Below are 17,849 nucleotides of genomic sequence, written 5' to 3'. Positions count from 1 at the left end.
TGAAAATATACCAAAAATCGTTTGGTCCTCAACGCCAAAATAGGCCGTGTCATTAAGGGGTTAAAGTACCACTCTCCATCTCTAGTGTAGGGAACTCCTTTACTGTGGTGACTCAACTAGATTCTTGGATGAAAGTCAGAAATAGGACGAGTGTGTAGGTGGATACTGACTTTCACTCTGCCCCTCGTATATTATTTTACTGGATGCACAAGGCATTCTTATTAGGAGCACAGTCACACCTTTTTCTAGAAGTATATTGGACCAGGAGATATCTTTACTCTGGTCCAGCGTACCCACCTCTTGTCCTTTGAATAGTGGGTCTATCTTGAGGATCATCAACTTCTTCTCTCTCCACATCTTCTGATGACATTGAGGATTGGGTGCACTATGCATCCTAAGAGAGGCTAAATCACCTTCCGTTCAGTGTACTGTGCTGGGATTTATTATATTTTGGTCCAGTGCACTTATCTTTGGTCCTCTCACTAGTGGGCTATTATAGAAGGGTACTGCATGTATCCTGGCTATTGCACCTAGGGACACTAATTGCTTGTTTATCTGTTATTATATAGCCCATATGTTTTATATTTAGATTAATAAAGGTTAGGTTTTAAGGGCAGTGCAAGAAAAACAAATCGAAAAACAGACTTCCAGTCTGCTGTCCCGGGTCTCCCAACTCAGTGATTTTGTGTTTTATTGCGCAAAAATGTCACACCTCACCCCAGCCATTTTTCTAGTCACTCTCTCCACTAAGTGACTAGTACTACCCCGTGCATGGACAAGGCAGGCTGTGTCAGAGGGTAGCCTCTCAGAAAGTTTTAGTGGCAGGGTCGAACAGGATGTGAGCCAACAGCCACTTTGACAAAATCTGACTTGGTGGGAACTCCTGCAGAAATCAAGATCCTTAACCCCAAGTTAAGGACTGCTCTGAAAGGTTGCACCACTTGTTAATGAAACTTTCTTTTCAACTGCAATGTCTGTGTTGTTTTAGGGAACCTCTCTTACATGTTGGCCAACCAATATTTCACCAACTCCAGCATAAACCTGCATGCTTGAATGAATGTGCTAGCCACTGACCTGAATATAATACTTATTACATTTTGTTACATTAACTACTTAATGGGTACTCTAGTTACTAGCTAGGCTACAACAGGTTGTACCTAGCTTACTTTCTGCAGCAGGCTTGGACTGGCCCACAGAGGAACAGGTAAATTTCCAAGTGGTCCTGGCCAGGAGATTAGCTGCAGTCTATACAGATACTAGGCCATCCAAGATGCTGTGTGCGTACTATGTCCACAGATTTCATTTCACAAGGAACCTCGTAAAGGGTGTGCTCACGCAAAAAACACGCTGACAAGCAGTTTTACTGCACGCCGGATCAGCTTCCAAATTGCCTGTTCATGGGGCTCATGGTTTTGCAATAAACTGTGTGTCAGTGCACTTTTTGGCCATGCTGTGGTTATTGTAGGATATGCCATAAATGTCACCTCTGGAATCATTACCTATTAGGTGAACAGGAGCCCAGCAATTTCCACCCAGCACATTTTCCGTATATGTCTGTGGAGACAGGGACGTGAATCAGATTACATTTGCATGTACTGTACCTGAACAATAGGCCCCCAGAAGGAATTTTACTGATGGGCCCTAGGAACCCCAGTGCAACACTATTCTACACAGCCTCATAACATACTCCTTGTCGTAGCATATTTTAATTTGACTTTATCATTCAGTAACCTTTGGACAATTTTGCTAACTTTTAGATTTGAAGTAGTAACCTTAAAATTGTAAAAGGAAATTCAATTTCGAAAGTCAGTGTTTAGATGTTTACATACTGCCTGATATTTGTTATTTCTTTCCAGACCAGAAGATTGTGTTGGGCATATGCTCATAACTAGACCGTACATAGGTGTTTGGACACATAAAGTCGAATATGCGGTATATAACCTATGCCTCATTTCCGTAGTACATAATAGAATACAATTAACATGTCTGTACAGCTAAATACTATCTATACAGTGTACAATTAAATCTTGATAATTATTAATATATAGTGAAAACCCAGTGTCTGGATAGACACAAAATACCAACATCAGCCTAAGTTGGGAAGAATTTACTGTACATTTTTAAGCCCTGTTAAGAACCTTAGGTGTCCTACAAGGGATTCATCGGCATAAAATTAAGTGCTAAATAATGTACTCCCATCCCTTTAAATGAAGAGTGCTCTATATATGCAGCCTTACTACTACTGCAGATGGATTGTTAAGATACTGATGCCATCACTGACCTATCTACAATTTCTCCATAGGGTGATTATAAACCCTGACATTTTTTCTCTTTTAACCTGTCCCTTTTATTCCCAGGGTTTCCTGTGTTGTTTCCAATATTATTATAACCTGGTAAGGCTGCTTATTTGTCTTTTGCCTACATGATACTACTTTCTTTGGCTTTCTTTCTGGAATGTTGGAAATCACTCAAAATAAATAAGAATACATTCTATAAAAACAAAATATAATTTAATAAAATTAATTTTAAAAAAGTATGCTGAACTACCAACACCAATTAATCCAAACCAACAGCAATATATAAGCAGAATAACCAAACATACATAGATAAACAGTCCCGCAATCAGTGACAGATGAAATACTATATACTTAACAAGCCAGCCATATGAATAATTTATTAACCGCCTTGCAAATATGTCAATTTACTACAATTTAATAGATGTAAGAGGCTTCAACTTTTTTTCTTCTTCTTTAGCTGTTCATGGGTCTGCAGACAATAATCATCAGTGATTTTTTTTTCCCATTAACAAAATAATTGCACCAATCCATTTGACTCATTAAAGTTGCAGAGTTCTTATTTAGTTTGCAAATTATTTTTTGTGATTTCTACCATATCAGTAATGTTGGTGTAAAGTTGGCCTGTGTAAGGACACCAAAGAAGAGCAGCCCAAATCTAGCCACCTAAAACCCCTTGCGTAGGACTTGAGGTAAGTGGAAGATTCTTGTTAACGGAAGTCGCACCTCTATTTCAGGTTTTGTTAGCATTTAGGCTTCAGTTCCATATGTTTATACTTGCACTGTGGTTATTGTATTGTGATAAATAGGGAAGAAATGTATAACAGATTGAACATGCCACATATCCGAAATTCTGCAACAATCACAAAATGCTGGAGGGCAGGACAGAGACCAAATAGTCAATAGTGTCCTTCTGGTGTCTTTCATTTCCATCATGGGACTAATCTGGCATTCCATTTGCTGCTCCCATGACAGTACAAGCAAACAGTGGTAGGACACAGCCTTATAGGAAAACTATTATCATCAGTTTTGTTTTTCAAAATCTATGAAAAAAAGTAACTTTTCAGCAAGAATATAAGTAATGAGTAGCGCCTCAATTTAGTAACACACATCTACTTTACATTATTTTTAACACACGTCGTATGTAGGACAAAGAATGCACCTTTCATACGTGTGATTTCCTATATTCATGCCATAGGTTTGATAAGCCCATGATCTAAACATTTAACGAGTGCTTCTCTGGCCACATCTATGATATGTTGTTTGCTGGGATTGTTCTCCTGTTTTCCAATGACTGTTAAGATCTCCAACATCTCTGATTCTACTAGTTTCTTTGCTAGCTCTTTATCAGCGCAGATGAGGTTATAGGCAATCACAACTCCTCGATGCTGAACCTGCAAGTCCTCATTCAGACAAAGTCTCTGCAGGATCTCCAGCCATTGTGTTGTCTGTGGACAAATAAATAGACGTCTGAATACCCATTAGAACATTTAACCTGTCCAATATAGTTTGTGACTATGATACATGCATGAAATGTTGAGACACGGGTGAACTCAAAAGACCTGTTTTGTTGTGGAGTTCAAAAAGTCATATAAAGAAAAAATCTTTTATACTAATAATACTAGTAAACAATAATAGAAGTATTTTACTGATGTACTTACTACTTCAGTCATTTTATGGCACAGCTGCTTCTGGGCACCAGTCAGAACTGCCAGTGCGCCAGCTGCTGCCCTTTGTAGCTTTTCCTCATCCTCCTCTCCACAAAGCAATATCACCAATTTCAAACGATCATTTCCTTCGGCCACGAACCTCTCCTGAACCTATTACAATAAAGTAAAGCAGATTCATTTAAATATCTTCCAGATAATTTGTCATTGTACAATTTATAACTTGAAGTTTTTAGCTAATAAAGAAATTCTAAAAATTCAGAGTGAAAAACTTTTCAGATATTAGCGGTGCATTTAGTAAAACATTATCTCCAAAACTGTGAGGTGTAGAATATAAAAGTATTTTGAATTACTGATTGTGTTTATAGGTTAAAAATGAACCTTGTCTAGATTAGCCAACTATAGAAACAGAATAATCCTATTCATGGCAGCACTTGAAATAAAATTGAAAGCAAAAGTAAATGAACCCATATTTCTGCATTGATAACTAATAAAATTGGGGTCTGATTGCTAAGTCCCAATTACAGACAACATGATCTAACTAAATTAATAACACACAAACAGTTGTACCGTTTATGTCTCTTATTGAGCACATTTAAATATCCACAGTGCAGAGAGAAAAATAAGTGAACCTCTATGTTAATTATGTCTCTAAAAGCTACAGTAATTTAACATAGTAAGACTGAAAAAAGATATATGCCCATCCACTTTAACCTATTACATCCCAATGTTGATCCAGAAGAAGGCAATAAAAATCACAGTGAGGTGGAAGACAATTTCCTCATTTAGGGGAAAAAATTCCTTCCTGACTCCAATCTGGCAATCGGAATAATCCCTGGATCAACAACCATTGAAGTTATTAATGATTATAAAATATAATATTGTAGCACTGAAGAAAGACGTCCAGGCCTATCTTGAACTCTTTTATTGAATTTGCCATCACTGCATCCTTAGGCAGAGGGTTCCATAGTCTCCCTGCTCTTACAGTAAAGAACCCCCTTCTATTTTCAGTGTAGAAACCTTCTTTCCTCTAGATGTAGAGGGCGCCCCCTTGTTACAGTCACAGTCCTTGGTATAAACAGATCATTGAAGAGATCTCTGTATTAGGCTTCTTTCCCACTAGCATATATCGGCCGGCCGATTTCATGGCTAGCTAATATACGCTGTGAGCTCGTGGATTGGATTCCAATGCATCAGATCACATGGCTATGTTCTCGTGACGTAAAAGCGCCCGGCCGGCTCCACCCACGCTCCGCTCCCTCCCCCCCCATTGCAGAGAGTGAGTGGGGAGGAGAGCAGAGGTGAACCTACGAAGGGGAGAGAGGGGAAAGGGGCGACGGCATGGTAGCCTCGGCATATATGCGCTGGGGCCCATGCCGTGTGAACGGGTGCACAAACGTTAGATTTGTGCGCCCGTTCAGGAGCTTTAAACTACAGATGGTAGTGCATATCGCATGACCGTGAAAACGGCTGCCGATATACGCTCATGTGAAAGAAGACTTATTCACTGACATATTTATACATAGTTATTAGGTCGTTTCTTAGCCGTGTTTCTTCTAAACTAAATAACCCCAATTTTGATCACCTTTGTGGGTATTGTGGTCCACCCATTCCACTAAATATTGTAGTTGCCTGCCTTTTGTAACTGCTCAAGATCTGATATATCTTTCTTGAGTACCGGTGCCTCAAACTGTACACAATATTCCATGTTTGGTCTGACCAGTGATTTATAAAGAGGAAGAGCAATGTTCTCATCATGTGCCCCCTAGACTCGTTTGATCCACCCTATGATCTTATTTGCTTTGGCAGCAGCTGCCTGACACTGGTTACTCCAGTTAAATTTACAGTTAACTAAAATCCCCAAGTCCTTTTACATGTCAGCCTTCCCCAGTTTTTTTCAATTTAGCGTGTAATGGTAACATGTATTTCCCCTGTCCATGTGCAGAACTTTACATTTATCAGTGTTAGACCTCATTTGCCACTTTTCTGCCCAAGCCCCCAACTTGTCCAGTTCCATTAGCAACCGCATTTTGTCTTCTCTTGTGTTAATGTCTTTATATAGTTTTGTGTCATCTGCAAATATTGATATTTTGCAATCCTTCTACCAGGTTATTAATAAATATATTAAAAATTTGTAAAATGTGTTTCAATTAACAGGATGAGACCGGGAGTATGGGTTTCACAGGGGCTTTGCCCATTAAACAAAGGCACAGTGTGAACCATGCCTCGATGTAAACAACTTTCAGAAGATGTGTTATAGAGATGCATGAAGCTGGATGGGGCTACAAAAGTATTGCTAAAGACCTGAGTGTATATCTAGCCACGATTAGACAAATTGTGGCTGTGATAACAATCAGGCAATGTTTTACTAGTAATCGATCCAGAAATTAAGGTTATTCCAAAGGATTAACATACTTTTTCTTGTAACTGTATCTGGACCCTATACAATCAGTTGGCTAGGGCACTTCTGAACCCTGTTGTAACTTGTACCCCATAACACAGTAAATATTTGCTGGAAATCAGGAATTGTGTAGGAACCTACAGGTTAGTTTAAGACCTTTTCTTATACTCATTAGCCTTAGTTCATGACTATAGTACTATCTGTACTGCCTGGATCACATTCGCTTACCTCTTTATTTACCACCAGGTTACACATTAATTCTGTAGCAGCTTGTCGAATCTGTTCATGATTCTCAAACATGTAATTCTCAATGTCGGGGAGAGCTTTCTCCTTAATAATTTTTTGTCTGTGTAATAAAAAATTGGCAATGAGAAAATCATATACTTGTATAAGACATCTGCTATATATCTACTTTGACCTTGAAAATCAGCTACAAAAATATATACAGTAACTATGAGGCATATATGGCAATATTAGGGCATGTACATATTTCATTAGTGGCAAAAGATAGGTTCCATTCAAGTCTTGTTATGGGATGCTGTTTTGGGGATTTTAAACAGTAAAGTTCGAAGGCACCTCTGTATGGAGCCGATAACGAGATGTGAACTTGCCCTTACTTAGTTGGAGGCATTGTGTTTGTAAATAAGTAGTATGGCCAGTCGAGGCAAAAATGTTAATAACGTGCAGTTATCATGATATGTTATCTACTACTGAGAATACAAACCTTAATTTGTCACTTCTACCCGAGAGATTGGTCAGGCCATGGAGTGCTTCAAAGTTCTGCATACCATCTTTCTCTGTGTTCAGGAGACTGACCAGAGGACGCACCACTTCATATACCTGAAGTAATACCACCACAGGTTTACATCTTTTTATTAACAACTTTATTCTGATGTATCTAAAATATATATCATGTTATTCACACAACAATATTCTGTGTCAAGATATCTGGTAGTGAATGAGTGACATTCAGTGACTGATGACCTGTGCCAGACTCAACACCTATTACAGCTGAAGGTTTGTTACAAAATGTAAAAGAATTCTGTCATCAGGTTCATGCACAGAATAAGCACACTTGAAAGTTTGACTTGGAGCTGAGCTTTGAGTCACGGAGCCGGGCCGCACCAGCATCTCCCTGCCCATAGCATGCAGAATGACGGCTCTCTCCCTGCTTTTGTATAGGGAAAAATCTGTCATTCTGCAAGCTGTGGGCAGGAAGAGGCTGATGTGGCCCACCTCTGTGACTCAAAGCTCAGCTCCGAGTCAAACTTCTAAGTGTGCTTATTCTGAAACACTGCAGAGGACATCCTTACTGGGCTACATTTAAGAACATTTAGAGATATGATTTACAGCAGCTTCACAAGCCATTAGACAATGGACAGAAGGGGAGCCATTGACTTTGTATAGGAGCCTTTGTTTCTGTGGCCCAGGTGTTATCTACATATATGTGTTTTACCTTTCAGTGTAATCGTACCTGTGATATTAAAGGGGATAATTGATACAGATCAGGACGTGACAGACTAGTATTAGGCTCTGTGGTCAGGGGGAAAAATTCAGGATTTTAGGATGTCTTAAAAAATATTACTTTGACTAAAAATATTTTTAAAAAAACCAAAAATGTTTTTAAAATATGTGCATCACAAAAATGTGGTTTATATAATAGGTCATTTTCTGATGACACATCACCTTTCAAACTGGATAAAGATAGTGGAATTATGTTCTTTATCACCTACCCGCTCTCCAGGGAATGCAATGTCGGGGTTTGATACAGCTGCTATCTTAGCCAGACCATAAGCCGCCTTCGTTTTTCCCACTTCTGTACCTTCCAGGGCTAGAGGAATCATGGCCTATCCAAGCAAAATATAAACATACAGCAGATCCAAAACAGCACAGATATAGTGCTATACTACACAATGTACTTTATAGATAAAAACATTTACCTTGCCTCCCCCTTGTGCAACAATCGTTCCTCTGTCCTTTGCATCTTCACACAATGCTAGGAAAACCCTAAAACACAAACATTCCCAAATTATTGTATTATTGTAAGTAAAAAGCATTTACTTTTAAACGAATTTTGCATCCACACGTATGGTTTTTCAATAGTCAGAGCATTTGGCTTAAAACCATTAATTGCAAAGCTTACTGTTTGTATTCAGTAAGAAACTCTATCTTTTCTCCTTAGGGAGAGCACCTAGATGGTGGGTGAGGAGACTCAAAAGGCCATTCATGCTCCTCTGGGTAATATGCAAATAAGGGAGATGGAATAATACCTCCACAGTGCCCCCTATTGGAAGGCAGCATTAATTCAAGCCAAAGCCAGACTCTTTATACAAGTCTTGTAACAATGACTGGGAATTCCATCTCCCCGAATTGCATATTCAGTAAGAAACATGTACAAAATGTTCGTTGTAGGTGAAGAGATTTTTTATTACTTTATATAGCTCAAAACCTATTCCTCAATGATAGCAGAGATTGTCATTGCTCACATCGGTCCCTGTCTCCATTGGGGCTCACAATCACGAGTACCCAGAAAAAACCTAGGCAAACATAGGAAATACATACAAACGTCATACATGTTACCTGTAGTCTAATTCAAACCCAGGACCTCAGTGCTGTACGGGAAAAAAAGTCACTGCTTCCCTTTAGGTAAACCAGATCTTCATGTTAAAGAGGTCGAAGAACAGCATACCAGATCTAGGATGCTTGGACTTTAGGGAAAAATTCTGAAATTATACAGCAGTTTACAGGAAATTTCCACAGCGTAGCAGTAGGTTGAGCTCAACTCATGTGAAGCCTAAATTTTCTCCCGCTTGAACTTCAGTCAAGCCTGAAGGTTGCTTGGAGCTATGATTTATCAAGGGTTCAACTGATTTTAAATCTATACAATGTAATGACAATAATTAAAATCCTTCATTCAGTTGTATGAGTTGGCTGATTATGGATTTCTCTTGTGTTTAGGATGTTCCATCCTACAGATTTTCAGGCAAATTGAGATCTGGTGTAGAAACAGGTCACTACATTAAGTTGGACTATTTCTTATGAAAGAAGAAAAGTTTCCAGTACTTGGAACTGGTATGCTGATAAATTAACCATTATTTAACTGGGACTGCCATCTTCCTCAGTAAGTTGGGTGGCACATACAAAATATACTTCGAATTACAGGTCATGCTAGCTCTTAAAATTCAATCTTTGCAACAAAGACATTCCACACCAATACAAAGCATAAACAAAATGCTAGGCCTGTCTGGCCACTTTCTAATATTCACCTTCCTAGTTGATGGAGGTGCAGGCATAGGCGTAGCGTCAGGGGGTGCTGGGGTCGCCATGGCGACCCGGCCCATGAGCTCAGGGGGCCCCGGAGCCGCCCTCCGACATACCCCCATGCACATTCAGTGCATTAATGGCTGACCGTTCTTTCCCCCGCATGATGCGGCAGTCAGAACAGCCAGCCTGAGAGGAAAAGCAGGGAGGTACTTACATGGGCCGGCAGGGGAGGAGGGAGGAGGTCACATGAGACGGCAGGGGAGGAAGTTACATAAGACGGGAGGGTACAGGGATCATGTGCTGCCCCCCCCCCCCTGCTTCCTGATGAACGGGGAAGCTTCTGAGTTTACCTCTCCTGCTGCTGCTGTCACATGGAGGAGAAGTGGACCGAGCCCTGGGGTAAGTGTGTATCTGTGTGTGTGTGTGTATATCTGTGTGTGTATATCTGTGTGTGTGTGTGTATATCTGTGTGTGTGTGTGTGTATATATCTGTGTGTGTGTGTATGTGTGTGCGTGTATATCTGTATGTGTGTGCGTGTATATCTGTATGTGTGTGCGTGTATATCTGTATGTGTGTGCGTGTATATCTGTATGTGTGTGCGTGTATATCTGTGTGTGTGTGCGTGTATATCTGTGTGTGTGTGCGTGTATATCTGTGTGTGTGTGTGTATATCTGTGTGTGCGTGTATATATCTGTGTGTGCGTGTATATCTGTGTGTGTGTGTGTGTATATCTGTGTGTGTGTGTATATCTGTGTGTGCGTGTATATCTGTGTGTGTGTGTGTATATCTGTGTGTGTGTGTGTGTATATCTGTGTGTGTGTGTGTATATCTGTGTGTGTGTGTGTGTATGTGTGTGTGTGTATATCTGTGTGTGTGTGTATATCTGTGTGTGTGTGTATATCTGTGTGTGTGTGTGTATATCTGTGTGTGTGTGTGTGTGTGTGTATATCTGTGTATATCTGTGTGTGTATATGTGTGTGTGTGTGTATATCTGTGTATATCTGTGTGTGTGTGTGTATATCTGTGTGTGTATATCTGTGTGTGTGTATATCTGTGTGTGTGTGTGTGTATCTGTGTGTGTGTGTATATGTGTGTATGTGTGTGTGTGTGTGTGTGTGTATATCTGTGTGTGTGTGTGTGTATCTGTGTGTGTGTGTGTGTATCTGTGTGTGTGTGTGTATATCTGTGTGTGTGTGTGTGTATATCTGTGTGTGTGTGTATATCTGTGTGTGTGTGTGTATATCTGTGTGTGTGTGTGTGTATATCTGTGTGTGTGTGTGTATATCTGTGTGTGTGTGTGTATATCTGTGTGTGTGTGTGTGCGTGTATATCTGTGTGTGTGTGTGTATATCTGTGTGTGCGTGTATATCTGTGTGTGTGTGCGTGTATATCTGTGTGTGTGCGTGTATATCTGTGTGTGTGTGTGTATATCTGTGTGTGTGTGTGTATATCTGTGTGTGTGTGTGTGTGTATGTGTGTGTGTGTATATCTGTGTGTGTGTGTATATCTGTGTGTGTGTATATCTGTGTGTGTGTGTGTATATCTGTGTGTGTGTGTATATCTGTGTGTGTGTGTGTATGTGTGTGTGTGTGTGTGTATATATCTGTGTATATCTGTGTGTGTGTATATGTGTGTGTGTGTGTATATCTGTGTATATCTGTGTGTGTGTGTATATCTGTGTGTGTGTGTATATCTGTGTGTGTGTATATCTGTGTGTGTGTGTGTATCTGTGTGTGTGTGTATATGTGTGTGTGTGTGTGTGTATGTGTGTGTGTGTGTGTGTATATCTGTGTGTGTGTGTGTGTATCTGTGTGTGTGTGTGTGTGTATATCTGTGTGTGTGTGTGTGTATATCTGTGTGTGTGTGTATATCTGTGTGTGTGTGTGTATATCTGTGTGTGTGTGTGTGTATATCTGTGTGTGTGTGTGTATATCTGTGTGTGTGTGTGTATATCTGTGTGTGTGTGTGTGTGTGTGTATATCTGTGTGTGTGTGTGTATATCTGTGTCTGTGTGTGTGTGTGTGTATATCTGTGTCTGTGTGTGTGTGTGTATATCTGTGTGTGTGTGTGTGTGTATCTCTCTCTCCCTCTCCTTCTCCCTGGATTTACTGTATTTATTTGCACCCTTTACACGCAATTAAAAACCGCATCAAAACTGCATGCTGGTGACCGCCCACTACATTTTTGTTTCACGGCGAAATTTGCAGCGGTTTTTTTTCTGCAGGGGTCTATGGGACTTGTAATGCTAAAATAACTTGCGATTTTGCGCGATCGTGATTTTAACATTACAAGTCCCATAGACCCCTGCAGAAAAAAGAAACGCTGCAAATTTCGTCGTGAAAAAAACCTGTAGTGGGCAGTCACCCTAATACCGTACGCGGTCTTTAAATACTGCATGCAGGTTTTTATGTGTCTTAATTGTGGTTCTAAAGTGCAACATAAACACGACCCCCCCCCTGAGGCCGCTCGCACACGTGTTCAGAAAACGCAGCTCAAAATCGTGGCATTTTTACCGTAATTTCGAGCAGCGTTTTTGAACACAGGTTACAGCGTCTGACAGCACTCTTCAATGCACCCCATCATTGTGATGGGTGATGAGGTGTGTTAAAAACCACGAAAATGCAGGAACAGAACAGACAGCTCTCGAAAATCACAGCGTTAGAAACACCGTGTTCGAGCGCAAATTTGAGTAACCTCATCGAAATCTAAGGGAGTGTTGTACCGCGGTTAGTACGGCACTCGGGGCGCTGTGCTAATAGCGGTAAAAAGCGGTGTGTGTGAGGGTGGCCTGCGGGGCTACAAACAAATCTTCATGTAGTGCAGGAAATGTGTCATGTTTGGAAAGATTACGCCAAGGGGCAGATCATGTATGCAGCACGATCTAGGTATGGGTACGGGGGCATGTGGGGTGGAGGCCCGGGGTGGGGGGGCCCCGAGCTGAACTTTTGCACCCGGGCCCCTGAGCCTTTAGGTACGCCCCTGGGTGCAGGACTACCACCTGACACCTCAAAAACAGCATGTGGGTTTGTTATCAGCTTTTCTGGATTTTCTGGGTCCTTGAAGCTAGAATTACCTCTCCTTTTCAGATTAGAGCCAGGACTGAGGCTCACTCTTCTCTTTAAGAGCACTGTGAATTGTAGTATAATTGGCCAACTTCACAACACGGAGACCCATAGACTGCCTGAAAAGTCTGTAACTAGGTCCTCTACTGATATAAAATACACCACTCCAGTAGCTGCACTGCTACAGTGATTATCAGAATTCTGAACACCTTCAAAGCAGCATCCCCTCCATCCCCTATCATCCCTTCAAAGACATGGCCCTGTATGTTAATATGGACAACTTTATCTGAGCTATCTCCATTGTTAATATAATGAAGTGGGTTAAAAGAAAACTCTGGGCAACACTGATACCCTGACTACTATTTCTGTAAGAGTTATTCATAAAGGCCCATTTACACGTAACGTTTATCACTCAAAATTCGTTCAAACAACCGAAAATTAGTTATAATCGTTACATGTAAACAAGGGCATCGTGCACTTTTCATTTGAACGATGATTTTAAGGTGAACTTAAAATCAATCGTTCAGGTACTGAGAGGTAAAGCAAACAAATTTGTCTCTTAGTAGACCACATGCTGTTATCTCCACTGAAGGCGGCAGATAACATTATAATCTGCCATCAGCTGCGAGCAGAACAATGCAGCTGTGTGCATAGCTCCAGCTCCTGGAGGCCCTTTTACATGCAAATGCAGATGATAAAGTGTTAATGTCCATTAACACTTTATGCAAATAAAGTGATCTTCATTCATTTGAAAGATTATCTTTGCGTGTAGATGGGCCTTAACACAGGGATTTAAACACAAAGCAGACTGCTCCTTTAATATATCGTGTGGTAACACTTGAATACACCTGAACAGTCTATGAGTATTGCACTGTAGTTGTGAAGTATTACCTAGCTAATTGTTCCTTGGTTTGGTCTGTAAGTATGGCATTATCTGTTTTCACCATGCAGGATAAAGCTGAGATAACATCAGCCTTTAGCAGTCTCTTCACGCGTTTCGTCACAAAGTCTTTCTTGTCCTTGAACAAAAATAAATATAAACAGTTAAATACTCCACCAACTTCTAAATTCATACTGTTAAAATAGTGTCTTTCATTAAAGCATCTTATTGATGTTTATTGTCCCTGAATCATGCACAATTCAAATACTCTTGCCACCCACCAGAATGACAGTAACTCACTACTTGCCTTTGGGTGTTCTTCTGGAACATGCTGCTTGGAGAACTTAGCCAGCTGGACAAGCTCTGGAATGACTTCTTTCACATCGTAGCTGTTTGTGCAGTTGACCAGAGTTGCAGCCACAGAGTAGAGAATCGTCTTATCACTTGTCTGTGCATAATTCAAATGGTACTGTTAATACTTCCATATATAGCTGTAAGATAAGACAAGTAAATGTACATATGGCCTTACATACCTTAGACAGCTCAAACATGGCTTTCAGAGCTTGTTCGTCTTCAACAAAGTCATCTTTTACATCAGCATCTAATGTTAAATATGCCAGCCCTTCCACTGCCCACTTCCTAGTCTGTAAATCAAGGCTTGGATTACACAACCACCTATATTGAAGAACATAGATTAAATGACCATCCAAACAGAAAAAAGTCAAAATTTATCATATCTAGTATTATTATGATGCACAGTATATACAGGAGTAATGTATTGAAATAATAAGCCTTTTATGCATCTTTCAGAACTATCTCGTATATAAAGAAGTATTCTGGGACTTTGTAAAGCTTTTCTATGGATGAACAATAGGTCGTCAATAGGTGATCGTTGGGGACCCACCACTCAGATCCCTAACGATCTGCAAAATTTCAGTGCCGCTTCTACTATGGTCAGCAGAAGAAGCAGAAAGCATTGACCAATAGCTTAGTGACCCGGGTTGGTAATACAGCACAGCTCCCAATGAGGTTTATAAAGTCCTGGGATATCCCCACATTAATACTATTTTCAGATGAATTATCATGTAAATTCCAGACATACGTACTTCCTGCATTGTTTGGCAAGTTTATCAGTAGATCCTTCTGCAAACTGTCTTAAACCATAGTCTGTACCTCCAGCTGATCCCAGTTTGCAAAGACCCTGAAATTCAGTAATTACTCTAGTTAGTCATAAAATCTCAGAAGCAGAATAAAACATTTATTGGTATTGCATTCACATGATCATATATATTTGATCAGGTATATTTTCATGATGCACATTGAAATATATAGAGAACCTGTAATCTAAAGTTCTGCAAGTAACTCACAATACATGGTTACTTTTGAAAAACAGAGCTAGATATATTTCAAAGGTACAGACAGAAGTGACCATTAGCTGAGAAGGATCCAGTCTCCTCCGTTATACAAGAGGTGGTCCAACTTTATACACTAATGGCAAGACTGATATACCAGCATCTTGTAAGTTAGATGCCCTAAAAATAAGATGGAAGGGGGTTGTGAAAAATTAACCCCAAGTAAAAAGTCAAATGTAATGATATGTAGAGTGTATTTGTGGTAATGACATAGTATAATACAGACTAGTCAGAGAGGTCATGTAAATGCTAGAGTTTAGCTAGTAATGTATTTTAAAAGCCAATGTTTCCTGAAAAAAGTAATGTAAATGATGATGCATTTGTAGGAAGGATATGTTAATGTTATGTTCAGTATGTGAAAAGATAGAGATACTGTTTGTTATGCAAAAGTGGTAGTGATAATGAATAATGCATAGGTTTATTATAAATAATGTTGAAATGATAACTGATTAATGCTAAAATATGAAGGTTTAGAATAAGAAATGCTATGTTGTTATTGCATGAGATTCTGTTATATTGCAAATGTGTAATATGCTACTGATCTGTGCAATAATATGTGACACAGTTCACTGTTGTACTCACCAACGCTTATTACAGACATGTGACTGATCATTACTGCCCAATTGTTTGTAACCATGAAGATGGGGAAGTGTGACCTACGTGGACATTGTATGATTTGGTCCCGAATGTTTGTGGTGCTGAGTGGAATGAGTGTGTCTCATAGACTAATTAAAAGGTACATTTGATAATCCAAGGTGGTGCCTGTGGAGATAGAAGAAGTAGGCTGCGGTGCACAAGTGGAGGATTATCCCAAAAAGCCCTGGATACCTACTGAGAAAGAAGGCTGGATGCAACTTGACAGTGTGAGCTAAAGAAATTCCTAGACCCTACGGTCCAGAAGAGAGCGCACGGAGAGTTGGACTGTTGTAGCTGCAGTTGCTAAAGTCATGGACCCGTTGATTTGCTTTGTCTGAGAGAGAGACTAGCCTCATAGAGACCATCAGAGTGAAACAGTTGGAGACAAGTTGAGTGTCCATGGAATCTGCAAGGCTAGATAAGTAACTTTTAAGAGACTGAGTAACAGAGTGTTAGGGGGAAATTACTTAAGGCCCATTTAGACGTACTAATTATAGTTTCTGGCATAAATTATAGCAAACCTGGTGACTTTGTGAGGTCACAACCCTTTTTATAACCCCACCTCCTTTTTTAGTAAAGGGGCAAGCACGGTACAAAAAGAGGCAAAAGTCGCAAATTTTTGTGCTAGTAGGACTTGCACGAAAATGTATGACTTTTTTTTACTCCAGAGAGCTGTAAAAGTTCTTGTGAATTTCCCCCTTAGGGCTTATTCACACAGACAGCACACGGGCCCTTTGATTTCAATGGGGCTTTTCAGACATACATTTTATTTTTATCGCAGCATGTCCTATTTTTGTCCATATGAGAGAACGAGAATGGGGCATGCAATAGCCACTGTTTCCAACACTTGGACAGCACACAGATGTGTGAATCTGGCCTATAAAGAGTCTATTTACAAGTGTCTGAGAATAATAAGAGACTGAGTATATAAAATGACAGTGTTGTATCCCACATGGCTGTTGAAGTGAAAAGTGTGATACAGATACCAAAGATAGTGTGGATCATTTTTGGCTTCTTAATCTCAATAAGCACCTAATTTCTTATATAAATGATTGAGCAGAGTTCTGTTGGATTATATTCCATAGTTACCATTTATAGGGTGTCTTATAACTGGCTGTATAGTTCATACTCACCACCAAGGCACGGATCTTTATCTTCTCATTCTTTGTTTTCTTATAGATCTCTTTCAGCAAAGACACTCCATTTGTTATAATGAATGTGGCACGACTGAGTTTTGTAGAGGCATGAATAAGAGCTTCCACTGCAACCAGTTGGTCAATTTCATTTTCTGACCCAGTCAGTGCTACCATCATTTCCATAACCCCCTGCATTCCCAGGAGTTTGTTTCCCAAATCAAAGGGCCCTTGCAAGATCCCTGACACAGTCTGTATGGCATGCAGGTTCTTTTCCATATTTTTGGGGTCAAACTGTCCACTGCGTTAAAATAAAACACAAATATTCAATAATGCAAGAAATATATAGTACAGTATATGAAATATAATGAATTAAACTTTATTCAACTCATCAACTCATTAAAAAGGTATAAAGTAAAGGTAACTTACATTATAAACTCCTCACAGATCTGTCTGAAGTTATCTCGCTCCGGATCACAGCGTAGGTCATCATAGAGTTTATTTAGAAGGACTGAAGCATTTAACCTGGTATTGACTGTCAATGGAAGGCAATTTGGCAATTCCGGAATTTGACTTAAGACCTTCAGAATCTTCTTTAAACCTGACGGAAAGAAATGAAATGTAAGAATTTTCTTGACAATATTTTCAGTGGACCCTGAAACACTTTACAACATCCATACATCATATGGCTATTAGGGTATAAAATTTGGAAAAAGGGCTTGGATTGCTGGAGTTGGGGTAATGAAGAGAGGCTACTAATTCACCCATCAATGTATGATTTTGGGGAGCTGTAATAAAACTCGTTATGCTTCACCTTAGAGAGCTTATTAAGAGAATAGTGAAACTCTCAGGCATGGGTTTGCACTTTGGGGATGTATCTACTATGAGGCTAATTGAGCCTCTGGCCTCAGGTGGCAAAACGTAGCTCCATAGACGGGGTGGTATTACAAATAAGAGGTGCTATCTGTAGGATCTGCTTATTTGCAACTACTGTGGAAGCCCTGATCCTATAGGAAAAAAACTGAAAAATGTGTTCCCTGTAACCAGACAACTTTCAGGTTTTTGTTTTCAATTCTTTTCATCCTTGACTTAATACTT

The 17,849-nt window shown here is 39.8% G+C and overlaps 1 protein-coding gene across 1 annotated transcript in view; it reads right to left on the bottom strand.

The window, feature by feature from the left end:
* Positions 1-2,493: 2,493 nt before the first annotated feature.
* Positions 2,494-17,849, bottom strand: part of LOC136575971 (protein unc-45 homolog B) — a 29,825-nt gene continuing 14,469 nt past the window's right edge. The window contains exons 9-20 of the mRNA XM_066575120.1: positions 17,181-17,352; positions 16,752-17,052; positions 14,677-14,771; positions 14,104-14,245; positions 13,878-14,018; positions 13,582-13,709; positions 8,303-8,369; positions 8,096-8,209; positions 7,087-7,202; positions 6,591-6,708; positions 3,956-4,114; positions 2,494-3,742 (exon numbers count right to left, since the gene is read on the bottom strand). Coding sequence (XP_066431217.1) covers positions 3,482-3,742; positions 3,956-4,114; positions 6,591-6,708; positions 7,087-7,202; positions 8,096-8,209; positions 8,303-8,369; positions 13,582-13,709; positions 13,878-14,018; positions 14,104-14,245; positions 14,677-14,771; positions 16,752-17,052; positions 17,181-17,352 — 1,814 coding nt within the window. The 3' untranslated portion in view covers positions 2,494-3,481. The remainder of the gene's footprint in view (positions 3,743-3,955; positions 4,115-6,590; positions 6,709-7,086; positions 7,203-8,095; positions 8,210-8,302; positions 8,370-13,581; positions 13,710-13,877; positions 14,019-14,103; positions 14,246-14,676; positions 14,772-16,751; positions 17,053-17,180; positions 17,353-17,849) is intronic.

This window comes from Eleutherodactylus coqui, chromosome 1 (genome assembly GCF_035609145.1).
Source record: "Eleutherodactylus coqui strain aEleCoq1 chromosome 1, aEleCoq1.hap1, whole genome shotgun sequence".
Classification (NCBI taxonomy): Eukaryota; Metazoa; Chordata; class Amphibia; order Anura; family Eleutherodactylidae; genus Eleutherodactylus; species Eleutherodactylus coqui.
This window is presented reverse-complemented; position numbering and strand designations above follow the sequence as displayed.